This window comes from Sebastes umbrosus, chromosome 14 (genome assembly GCF_015220745.1).
Source record: "Sebastes umbrosus isolate fSebUmb1 chromosome 14, fSebUmb1.pri, whole genome shotgun sequence".
NCBI lineage: Eukaryota > Metazoa > Chordata > Actinopteri > Perciformes > Sebastidae > Sebastes > Sebastes umbrosus.
Window position 1 is genome coordinate 9,997,927 of NC_051282.1, and position 12,853 is coordinate 10,010,779.

Below are 12,853 nucleotides of genomic sequence, written 5' to 3' on the forward strand. Positions count from 1 at the left end.
GTCAGATCACATTGTAAATACATCTTAATATACAATGTCACACTTCAATCAACGGTGTAAATACACAATCCATGTTTCCCAGTACTCAATACTTTTTTCCAATTTAAGCCTTAAAATAAATGTGAGTCTTTCCATTCAATGTATTTCATTTACAATACCCCGCCATTCGTCTAATGTTGGAGGATCAGTCTGCATCCACTAGATATTTCCTATCTGACAGAATGAGCTACTCTACTTGACTACATTTATAGAGGTCCATCAGACTAGTCTGACAGGATGAGCTAGTGGTCGGTCATTCTGAGTGGGTAGCTCTATTTGTCAGAACACCGGCGCATACCCTCGACGAATTGTTATTTTTTTACACTAAAGAAGATATAACATGTTAAAGGACCAGTGTGTAGGATTTAGTGGCCTCTAGCGGTGTGGTTGCAGATTGCAACCAACTGAATACTCCTTTGCTCACCCATCCAAGCATGTAGGAGAACCTATGGTGGCCTTCACGTAACGTCGACACGCAAAAGGCCCGATCTAGAGCCAGTGTTTGGTTTGTCCATTCTGGGTTACTGTAGAAACATGGCGGACAACACGAAGAGGACCCGCTCCTGTAAACATGAAGGGCTCATTCTAAGCTAATGAAAACACAACGATTCTTAGTATCAGGTGATCATACACTGATGAAAACGTAGTTATGAATATTATATTCCATTTCTGCCAATAAATCCCCCTAAATCCTACTCACTGGACCTTCCATTGGTGAGCTTTAGAGGTGTTGGAGGGCAGATTTTGTGACCTTTGTACGGAGCCAAGCTAGCTATTTCTGATCTTTGTGCGAAGCTAAGCTAACTGGCTTTAGCCTTACTTTTAGTGGACGGATATGAGAGTGGTATCAATCTTGTCATCTGACTCTCTGCAAGGAAGTGAATGTGTGTTTTTCCCAAAATGTTGAACTATTCCTTTAAACTTCTTAGCTGTTAGTTTAAAGGAGAAAATCCCAACATTGCTACATTCAGCTTGACCTCATGACATTTATACATACTATGTCCAAAGAAGCAAGAATGGAACTCCTGTAGGCGACAAAAGGCATTTCCAACATGACATTATATATATTTCTCATCATCTTCCTCTTCTCTCTCTATCCACGTCTTTCACTCCACTCAGATCCCATTTGATGGTTTGATCTCCTGCTCTCATCTCACCCTCATTCCCTCTTCTGACGTCCACATTTCCAGGACTTGGCTTTCAACCTCACTCAAGGCTAATTGCAGCTAATGTTTTTTGTATTGAGCTGCAGCCTCGCAGTCTAGTAGCAGTAAGAGTCAAGGCAGCCGATGTTTAACTCTTTCTGTCTGTGTGTGTGTGTGTGTGAGAGTGGATAATAGATATAGTATTCATGTCCACCCCCTATGGCCGGCTTTACCCATTAGCAACAGGCCTTTCATGGTTCCTCTCCCCTCCCCCGCAAACACACACCAAAATGCCCTTGTTTTTAGCCTCAGCTCCCCCCGTGCCATGAGCGGAATCAAATATCAAATTCTCTTTATGATTAGAGCGACAGAAAGAGGAAGAAGAGGAGACACTATACATGTAGATAGAGAGGAGAAAAGATGATGACGGTGGGAGTGAATTAGTCAATGATGGCCTTCTTAGGTTGAGAGCAGAGAGAAACTTGCGGCATCTTTACTCATTAGAGGAACAGGAAGTCATGGTGGGAGGGATTTAGTATAACACAGGGAGTGGCAGCGCTGCAGAACAGACTGTTTCTTCTGTGGGGCTGGCTGGCTGGCCGGCTGGTTACCATATATGTGAAGAGAAAAACCTGAGCTAATGACGTCACACCCGGGTGTCACCACAGCTTCAATTCCCTAGTAAATATTGAGACAACACAGGCACATATGCTCAAAGACACACACATAACTTAATAAGTTTGTGTGTGTGTGTGTTTATGTCATTAAAATGAGAGTTTGTTTCCTATAGTTGAGAGGTCAGGGTGGGGAGAAGTCAGCAAAGACTTGTTTGACCCTCAGAAAACTCACACACCTCTGAATTACTCATACAGATACTTGCACTGTCATCAAAGATAGCATTTGGTTATGATTAGCTGTTGCCATTTAAAGTTCGTCGACCTTCGAACCACACACACACACACACACACACACACACACACGCATATAAACACATGTGCTACAGTGGTCACTGGGTAACTGATTGACTTATCACATGGCAATGGAGATGCCTGACTTCTGCAGGCAAATGGCAAATAGTTAATGCGATATTAATATTATATTCCATTTCTGCCAGTAGATCCCTCTAAATGTTACACACTGGTCCTTTAAGGCGCTGGAGACAGAACATATTTCCTGGGAAAAAAACATGTGGCCCTCAAACAGAGCTTCTTTACCAACAAAAGCTTTTTTGTGCGGTGTGGCCTTCAAATGCAAAGATCGCTCAGGCAGTCACACAGACAAGGATGTGAGCCACTTTCAGGAGGTTTTCAGGATTGTTCAATCCATGTCAGTACTACCAGACACTGTCGTGTGAGAGTTATGATATTGCAGGTTGACCCCTCGGCCTCCTGCGTGCCGTACAGAAAAGCTAACAACAAGCATTGAAAGGTAGACAGCTAAAACAATTCACCTGGCTGAAAACCTTTGTACCCACCGACTCACTGGCCTCACGTTGTGGCTTCCACTAAAGTGGCCGATCTGTCACAAGCTGCCGAACATCATTTCTGTAGGAACATACAGACAAGGTGTTTTTGCCAAATGGCACAGGACTTTTCCAACTAAATTACAGTGATTTTCAGTAGCTCCCTAACCCTCCCTGACTCTTAATGAATGGTTTAGACCCGGAGCTTCCACTTGTTGCTCTCGTTAAAGTGTCACTTAGTTTGATGAGTGGTCTATTTAGGCAACCAGTGCTCATAGTAATAGTCATTATACACAACACCTTGAGTGGCTGTGTATAAACTTCTGTCTAGATGAAAGATCCACAGAAAAATTCATTAGGTGGCTCTATTGCCTTAAGGGCCTTGGCAGCAAGGTACAGGTTCAGGGAGCCTGCATTTCGCTGGCAGCCGGGGTGTAAACACACACACACACACACACACACTGTTATGACACATGAGAGGAGTCTTCCCAGGACAGTATTCCAGGCACTTGGATAGTAAAAATTCCCACTGAAGAGTGTTGACAAGACCACCACTTAACCAGAGACCTCTCACTTACTACCAGTAAGCTGTACACACACATACATAAGTAAATGCATGTCCAAAGTCCTGCTGAGCTAAGATGACTGACAGCTGATTTAACACTGTGATACAGAAACAAATCTCTAATTTCAGTCTTTATTCAGCAGAAAATTAAGAAGAATACGTCACGCCATTAGATGTTTTTCGCCTGTATCACACAATGACTCACTCACTCACGTATGTGCAAACATATAGACACACACACACAATGCCAGTCTGAAAACCCAGAGGCACTCCCTTTAGGCCAGATTAAACATTTCCAAGACAATCCCCGTTTATGCTTTTACAGCGTCAACATGGAGAAACCTCCCTCAATCACAGGAATGCAACTTTATATCACCAATGGAACAAATATAAATGAACAGACATGTTTCAGGAAGACGTGGGTTAGACAGGGTTAAACTAGGTTTGAGATTTGACCCTTAACAATGAGATTTAAGGCCTGTAAATCAATAAGTGGGCCCAGTAGACCTTTGATCACCTTAAACGCGCTTCCTTTCATCTGTAAACCCTCGAACATCGTCTGAATGAGACTCACCAGAGAGTCTTTCAAAGTCAAAACTGACTCAACGTCGAAGAATTGACGGATCTAGCTCTGATCGTTTACCCTTTTATTAAATGTTTTATCACCACTAAATAATTGTTTATGTCTGGTGGCAGGGCTAGACTTTAACTGTTTTTGTAAAAAAAAAAAACTGCCTAAAATGTGCTGATCAACCTTTCACAATCTGCAGGGTTATAGAGGGAAGTTAAACAAGCCGTCGTCATCGTTCTATATCGGGAGAGTTGTTTCACACAATGAGATGTGGCCGATTTAAAGAGATCACATGAACCATGTGAGGGCGACAATAATGTCCATTTAAAGCCACCTTAACAGCATGAATGAGGACCAGGAAGAGAGGAGTTGCTGCAACTGCGAGAGAGGAAGGGGAAGTGGTAAAGGAGGAAGAGAAGTTACAGCTTTAAATGGCACTGTGGCCGCCCGGCCATTCTACTAACGTATACACTTGTGGTTCAGGAGCACAAAATGAATCAAAGTGTGTGCCAGATGCTGTATATTAAGGAATAAGATAGTTGAGAGAAGGACGGAGGACATAGGAGAGAGGAAAGATGGGGAGAGGGGGGGAAAGAAAAGTAGGCGGCAAAATTTATGATAAGACTAATGGTTTGATGGTGTATGGAGACTTAATAATAATATGGCAGTGAATCAGGAATGGAAATTTTACTAGCCTGCAGGCCCCATGGCTGGCCTGAAAATCTAAGATTTTGTCACATGGGCCTCATTAGTCATCATGATGGGAATGAGGCATAGGGTGAAAGGCCCCAATATTTTAAAAGCCCTTACGGTAATGCAGTCGAACAGGAAGGGAAATAGGAGCGGTGTGTGTGTGTGTGTTTTATTTGATAGAGGTGAATAAGAGCAGGTAGCAAAGGGGTTTGATTGATTAAGCTGGAGGACATGGGGTGCTGATCTGGTATAGAGGGTCGAGTCTTCCTGCTTCATAGTGGTTCAAAATGACATATTAGGTGTTTCCTGCATGGTTGAAAGAGGGCTGAACCAGCAACTGAAAACCTCTAGGCTAGTACTTTCACTCACCGTGTCTTTTTTTGTAATTGTCACAAGATATATAATGTCTGAAGGATATTATTAAACACCTACATAGCCGCATTAAAATCTGAGAATGTTAACAAAAGACACACCTTTGTCAAACTATTGAATCTCTGAGATTAGCAGCATCCGACAGGATATTCAAGACCATGTAGCCACAAAGCACTTGATCAATAAATGAACATTATCAGCAGCGTTGGTTGGCAGCATGTGGAAGGGGGTGGCCTATACATGAGTGGTCATTCCCCAGTTTGTTGCAGATCAGCTCCACCACCACCACCACCATGTGTGTGTTTGTGTGTGTGTGTGTGTGTTATTTGATAGAGGTGAATAAGAGCAGGTAGCAAAGGGGTTTGATTGATTAACCTGGAGGACATGGGGTGCTGATCTGGTATAGAGGGTCGAGTCTTCCTGCTTCATAGTGGTTCAAAATGACATAATAGGTGTTTCCTGCATGGTTGAAAGAGGGCTGAAACAGCAACTGAAAACCTCAAGGCTTGTACTTTCACTCACCGGGTGTCTTTTTTTGTAATTGTCACAAGATATATAATGTCTGAAGGATATTATTTAACACCTACATAGCCGCATTAAAATCTGAGAATGCTAACAAACGACACACCTTTGTCAAACTATGAGATTAGCAGCCTCCGACAGGATATCCAAGACCATGTAGCCACAAAGCACTTGATCAATAAATGCACATTATCAGCAGCGTTGGTTGGCAGCATGTGGAAGGGGTGAGTGGTCATTCCCCAGCTCGTTGCAGAACAGCTCCGACACCATCATGTGTGTGTGTGTGTGTGTGTGTTATTTGTGTCATGTGTTTGACCCGGTGTGATGCGGTCGCTGTGACTCCCACTGAGCTTACAGCTGACTTTCAAAGTGGACAACAACATCACCCCCCTCACCCCTCTCTGTTATTGTCTGGAATAATCATGAATATAAAGAAAATAAGTGGGAATGAGGGCAAAGTGTTGGGCCTTTGCAGCCTTTCACAGGGAGGAGTCGTTGGTGCTGAGCCTCTTTCTATTATCATATCACTTGACTATGTGCCACAACAGCTAAGAAACAGGTGCAGGGAAGACTGTTACTCTTCTAAAAGTTTATACACATCATTTAACGTGTATATAAAACAGTATATGAAGAGATTAGGCTTACTAGGCCTCACAGCATCAATCCCTTCCCTTTTATTTTCTCCAATCCTTCTGCTATTATCGCCTCCCTCTCCCTCTCTCTCTCTGTCTCTCTCTCTCTCTCTCAAATCGCGAGCGCCCAGTGCACCACAGTGTGCACGCGACGTGCCCCAGTAGCATGACGCCGGACCAATCAGAGGGCTCCATTCCGAAAGTTTACCTTTTATGGCGAGAGCCGGGCAACTGACGCGGTATAAAAGAGATGCGCCCACAGCTAACGGATTCACTCTGAGCGCCGTTACACACGCAGCTTGTGCGGGATATCATTTTGCCTGAAACCGGTTCCCTTAAAGCGAAAAGCCCCCCCACCCAAAAGGTAAGGAAGACAGAAACCATTACTTATTTAAATGTATTGTTCTATATTTCAAGTAAACAGTGAGTTTGTGTGTTATTTTTTGAATGAATTTTGAATTTTAAAAGATGGCAGACACCACGAGGTTCTTTGTCCTGTCACACATCAACTGCTACTTTTACTTCCTTTACTTTAAAGTACTCATTAAAAACACCCATATCTGTGTTTTACTTGTCTTAAAGTGCGCAGTGGTAATTGCCAGAGCCTGTTAAACTTGTGCTAATGCGACTCACAGGTGCTTTAATGATGTAGCCGGTTAATGGTTCTCGTTTTAAGTTAATTAAGTTAGTTTTTCATGGTGTATTTGAGCAACATTTGCAGTATTTCCTGTGGCTGGTTTTCATCTATCTCTCCCCCCAGCAGGGTACTTTGAAAAGAGGCTTTAGAGTTGAGGTCGTCTGGATCCCGGCTGCTCCCTTTGTGCGCCCGATGCGGCGGGGTGTGACCTACTTTAGCATAGTAGCTTAGCACTCATCATGCTAACACACCGCCCTTCAGACTGTGCAGAAATATTAATCAAGATTTATATTTAAGTCCCACTTCCTGTTCGTGTTAGATTCCACTTTATGGTCATAGTAATGTATTTTTACAAGGCTTCCTCTTAAATGGGGTGAAGAATAAAGAGGCCTATACAAAAAGCATAAATTGCATCTATTGCTCAATAAATAAAACCAGTCTTTCAATAAATATGTGCCAACTTGCACATGAGAGAAAAAAGAGGAAATTACGAATGACAAAACCATCCATCCTTTCTTTAGAAAAGGCGTGGCTTTGCTGGAAATGGGAGCATCAGTCAAGGACTTGTGACCCATTCATGAGTCAACCTATGACTTCATTATGCAACTTTAATTCTTTTTTTTTTTTAATAATTGCTTTAATTAAATGTTGATGCCAGAGAGATTTAATTGATAGTAATGATGATTTGCAGTCGTGTGTCAGATGGGGCTGCAAATGAATGAAGCAGTGTGACGCAGTGATATTAGACTACATGGTGTTAAAACTACTATATTGTTAGTAAAGCAACAATGGAAGGAGGCAGCAGACTAGTAGTGAAGTGGAGGGAGTGGTCGCGCGGGTTCGATCCTCAGAATGTCGAATGTTCCCTTTTCTTTGCTGTGCTGTCGCTCTGGCCGCGCGCCATGGCGCCGGTAGCCGCAAAGCTGCTCAAAACCGAACCATGTCCTTATATGGTAACAGAATGCAGCGCCACTTCCTTTTGTCTGGCTGGGGTTGGAATGTGAGGCGCGAGCTCCACCCAGCGGCTAGTCTCGTGAACTGCGCGCTAGTTAAGTGAAACAGGAAGTGGAGAGTTTAAAGTGTTGGGAGGAGGCGGCGGATGTAAAAGACTTGAGTATTAAACAGTGTTTATTTATTTTTTCTCCCTTAACAGTTCAGCCATGGAAGATGAAATCGCCGCACTGGTTGTTGACAACGGATCCGGTATGTGCAAAGCCGGATTTGCCGGAGACGACGCCCCTCGTGCTGTCTTCCCCTCCATCGTCGGTCGCCCCAGACATCAGGTGAGTGCTTGATCTCCAATAGAATGAAGAAAAACTCATGATTTCAATCAATAGCTAATATAACATTTATGAATTTTAATGCACACACTTTTTTTTTATATTTTATTTTTTGTTTTATAACAAAAACCAACAATACAGACAACATAAGACACACAGGGTCATCCTGAGTCAGGCGAAATGCTTAACATCATATGACATTATATACATTTGTAAGAAAAGAAGCTATGTTACATAGCAGTCTGCAGAATGTCCTTTAAAGTCTTAGAGGTCCCTCTAGTCCAACATCGTTCATGGGAGAAGGAAGCAAAGTTTTCCCACAACAAAATGCATATACAATAAATTCACTTTTCATCTCCATTCACTTCAGGTTCGCGTAAGATTTAGAGTATTTTCCCCTTTTTTGGTGGCATGTCTCAGTAATGCACACTTTAGTGTCCCAATTGAATTATTTCTAAGCAGTTTAAATTATTTATGACTTATTTAATGCTGCTGGTAATGGCTTCAGTTTTGCTTAAATGCACTTAATGAGATTTTACATCACCTACACAACTGGCGAGGCTAAATATTAATGATGTATGGTTCTGAACTGGCTTGCAGGGAGGCTTAAGTATTTATCAACTCTGCATTGAAGATACACACAGCCAATATGAAAACAATGGGAAAGTCTTATGACATTTTTACACATTTTCTAGATCTAAGTACATGTAGTCAAGATGTTTAACTATGGAAGGCCCTACATATCGCCATGTTTTAATGCAGAATTGTGTATTAATTTATCTGATCTCTTGTTCAGGGAGTGATGGTGGGTATGGGCCAGAAGGACAGCTACGTTGGTGATGAAGCCCAGAGCAAGAGAGGTATCCTGACCCTGAAGTACCCCATCGAGCACGGTATTGTTACCAACTGGGATGACATGGAGAAGATCTGGCATCACACCTTCTACAACGAGCTGAGAGTTGCCCCTGAGGAGCACCCTGTCCTGCTCACAGAGGCCCCCCTGAACCCCAAAGCCAACAGGGAGAAGATGACCCAGGTACACACCCTTACTTGTGCACATTAGCATAGACGGTACATTACAGTATTGACTATTCAAAACTAGTTGCCTCATTTCTTCCTCGGTTTCCCTCTCCATTCCATTCTCACCTGCTCCTTCCTCCCCCTCTCCTCCAGGACCTCTCTCCTATAAGATGATCTATCATCAACAGGTCTCTTGACTGTGTGCCTTATCTGCACTTGTGTCCATGTTTAGCTGAGCCAGTAGATCAGCACCTAATAGACATCTGACATGCACAAGTGTGAAGGAATGTTGACTTCTGCACCTTATTTCCTCTACTAACTTCAATCTTAGCCTTACATTTAATGCATGTAGTGAGTGCAGTGGCCACAGATGATAATTTCGCTGTTAGTGAAAATGCTAAAATGTTCTCTTCTCTTTTTACAGATCATGTTCGAGACCTTCAACACCCCCGCCATGTACGTTGCCATCCAGGCTGTGCTGTCCCTGTATGCCTCTGGTCGTACCACTGGTATCGTCATGGACTCCGGTGATGGTGTGACCCACACAGTGCCCATCTATGAAGGCTATGCTCTGCCCCACGCCATCCTGCGTCTTGACTTGGCCGGCCGCGACCTCACAGACTACCTCATGAAGATCCTGACAGAGCGTGGCTACTCCTTCACTACCACAGCTGAGAGGGAAATCGTGCGTGACATCAAGGAGAAGCTGTGCTACGTCGCCCTGGACTTCGAGCAGGAGATGGGCACCGCCGCCTCCTCCTCATCCCTGGAGAAGAGCTATGAGCTGCCTGACGGACAGGTCATCACCATCGGCAATGAGAGGTTCCGTTGCCCAGAGGCCCTCTTCCAGCCATCCTTCCTCGGTAGGTTTCCCAACTTAAAGCCTCACCTGCACTACATGCTAAAAACATGCTAACCTTTATGGTTACACTGCACTTCAACTTGGCTAACAAAGTGTTTTGCATCTGCCCACAGGTATGGAGTCCTGCGGAATCCACGAGACCACCTACAACAGCATCATGAAGTGTGATGTCGACATCCGTAAGGACCTGTACGCCAACACCGTGCTGTCTGGAGGTACCACCATGTACCCCGGCATCGCTGACAGGATGCAGAAGGAGATCACAGCCCTGGCCCCATCCACCATGAAGATCAAGGTGAGCTGACTTTCTGTGCAGCCAGCAAGAGTGACATTTTGTTGCTGCTCTCATGATGTTTGCTTAAAAATGCTTCGGTGTCCTAATGGTTTTTTTTCATCTTCTCTCCTTGCAGATCATTGCCCCACCAGAGCGTAAATACTCTGTCTGGATCGGAGGCTCCATCCTGGCCTCTCTGTCCACCTTCCAGCAGATGTGGATCAGCAAGCAGGAGTACGATGAGTCCGGCCCCTCCATCGTCCACCGCAAATGCTTCTAAACAGACTGTTCCTTCTCCCCCCTCCCCGACCAAACGCCCAACAACTTCAGCTCTGTGCAAAACAACCACACACCACACATTTCTCATACACACTCAGGCGCAGAGCCTCGATGACCAACTCATTGGCATGGCTTCAGTTATTTTTGGCGCTTGACTCAGGATTTTAAACTGGAACGATGAAGGAGACCGTAATGTTTTTGGCTAGGTTAAAAAAAAAAAGCACCCCAAGGTTCTGCAGTTGCATCTGGGGACTTAAAAATGTACATTTTGTTTTTCTTTTGAGTCATTCCAAATGTTTGTTAACTGCATTGTTCAGACACATGATTCCAAATGTTAACTGCATTGTTCAGACACGTATTCGCCTCTGTGAAGGCTGCCCAGTGGTTGGCGCATACTTAAACATGGTTGTAGTATCGCTTGTATGTAAATTATGTCTGGGTTTTTTGTACTTTCAGCCTTAAAAATATCTTGGTCCTGTTAATTTTTTTGTTTTTGTTATGCAAAACCCGATCGTGACCTCTTCTTCCCCCTGTTGGAGGTTCATCCCCGGGGTGGTGGGGCAAGGGGTCTCGAAGTGATGGGGTAACATGGGGTGCCAGACCGGTGGGGCCAACCTGTACACTGACTAAACAATCCCAATAAAGTGCACATGTGTTCCGACATGACGTCTGACTCTTGTCTTCCATAAAATTATTTATTTGTGTTTGAATGTGACTTCAACTGTTGAGCTATTGATGAAGGGAGTATTTGTGTATATAACAGGACAGGTTCATCTAGGAAAATAAGTTTTCTTCAGATAACCTATGCTTCAAGTGTTAGTGTATAGTGTGTGTGTGTGTATATCCACACTTGAATTTGTAGTGCAGCAAAACATCTAGCTGCTTTTGACTTGATCAGTAACTTACAAAAGATTTGAACTAGTGTCTAAAGAAGTATTTCACTGCTAGATAGATCGTCTTCCATATAACTGGTCTGTCTATGCAGTAAGGCACAATTATTTTTGAAACTGGTGCTGCATGACCAGAGGAAAGGGCTGTGGTATTTCCTTTTGCTCAAAAGATAAAGAACCTACAACACCCAGAATGCACTGGGCTTGTTGCAAACACTGAGAAGATTTTGTTTTTCTTTAAAGCAACTCTATATCTAATAGAATACAATCTCATTTACACACTAGTTTGTATAATTAGAAACACTGGATGTTTTTCAGTCTATACATGTAGGCCTTTAACCTCAAGAATCGAATGCTTGAATAAATCTGAATCTTGATACCAAAACATAGATTTTGGATGATTTTGAATACTAAAGAAAAACCTGAGTAAATACTGTAACTTATCAAGAAAAAGTCCTTTATAAAAAAATAAAGTTTGTGAAATTGGATGTAAACTCTCTTTGTGATCTGAGCTCCTAACAGGCCAGTCGGTAGTGGTCAAATATGAATTTCACAGCCCATTATGGGCTGCTTATTGCAGTGTGAATCACAGTATCCGAGAAATTTGACAAGAGTTATATAATCATATGTAGGCACTTTTCCAGGCAGTAATTTAGCTTGATTCTACAAACATAACATGCAGTAGACAAGACAGCTGATCCTGTTGACCCCTACAGTGCTTATTGTCTCACCTGTTCAGCCCTTCTCATGTTTCTGCGGTGAAGGGATGTTGCCAGAAACATACATAATGACAGATCAAAAGTTTACAGTTTGCCTGAGGTAGTTCAGTTTAAAAGGCAAGTCAGTACTCGAAGGTGTGAATGCAAAACCTGAGCCAACGCTAAACATCATGTATTTAGTAACAGTTATTCACCTGTCGGCTACTGCCTGTCTCTGAGTTAAACTGAACTCTGATGCAACTGTATTTTCAAATAGCAGCAGCATAAATCCTGGATGATATGAGATAAAAATGCTCTAGTCAGGAAATGTACAAATGACCAAGATCCATTTTTTTATTCCTTGATGTGATGCCACTTTCAGGGCTATTAAAACACTATGTTTAGTGTCTGACAATGTAATATCTTACAACTAATACATAGTGTGTGTGGATCAATCCCATTAGAACAGCCTAGTCATCAATAAACACTCATCACCCAGTAATGCTACAGAGACTGAACACAGCTTTTCTCATTTACTTCTATAACAAATATAAAAATAGTGCATTTTATGAACATTTCATTCAGTCATTTAATTAAATATAATGTGAATTTAACTAAAATACAGGCAGCAGAGGTTCATACTGTAAAGGAATGTGGCTCATGCTGCTTGTGCACAGATTTCGGCTGCATTTATCTGTCTTATCTATTTCCATTCATCAGTATCTGCTGTATTCATGCTTCAGGGGTTATGCTGACCTACTTGCTGCAGCGTTACCTGGCTCAGCTGACCGACGGGCGTGAAATTAGGAATTAAAAGGTCAGGGCAGGCTCTAAGGAAGGACGCCACTCAGGTCACATGATAAGGAAAGAGAGAGATCAGTCACTTATTGTCACACAGAAACCTTTCTTCTC

The 12,853-nt window shown here is 42.9% G+C and overlaps 1 protein-coding gene across 1 annotated transcript; it reads left to right on the forward strand.

The window, feature by feature from the left end:
• Positions 1 to 6,208: 6,208 nt before the first annotated feature.
• Positions 6,209 to 11,019, forward strand: actb2 (actin, beta 2). Its single transcript, XM_037791317.1, has 6 exons — positions 6,209 to 6,365; positions 7,792 to 7,921; positions 8,715 to 8,954; positions 9,363 to 9,801; positions 9,914 to 10,095; positions 10,211 to 11,019. Exons 2-6 carry the CDS (start codon positions 7,799 to 7,801, stop codon positions 10,352 to 10,354), a joined length of 1,128 nt encoding a protein of 375 aa, XP_037647245.1. The 5' UTR covers positions 6,209 to 6,365; positions 7,792 to 7,798; the 3' UTR covers positions 10,355 to 11,019.
• Positions 11,020 to 12,853: the final 1,834 nt, after the last annotated feature.

Bases quoted from the DNA above. Each gene is read 5' to 3' on its own strand.
- actb2 (XM_037791317.1), top strand. From the start codon at position 7,799: ATGGAAGATGAAATCGCCGCACTGGTTGTTGACAACGGATCCGGTATG. The intron at 7,922-8,714 runs GTGAGTGCTTGA...TCTCTTGTTCAG, and splicing joins TCGGTCGCCCCAGACATCAG to GGAGTGATGGTGGGTATGGG. The intron at 10,096-10,210 runs GTGAGCTGACTT...CTCTCCTTGCAG, and splicing joins CATCCACCATGAAGATCAAG to ATCATTGCCCCACCAGAGCG.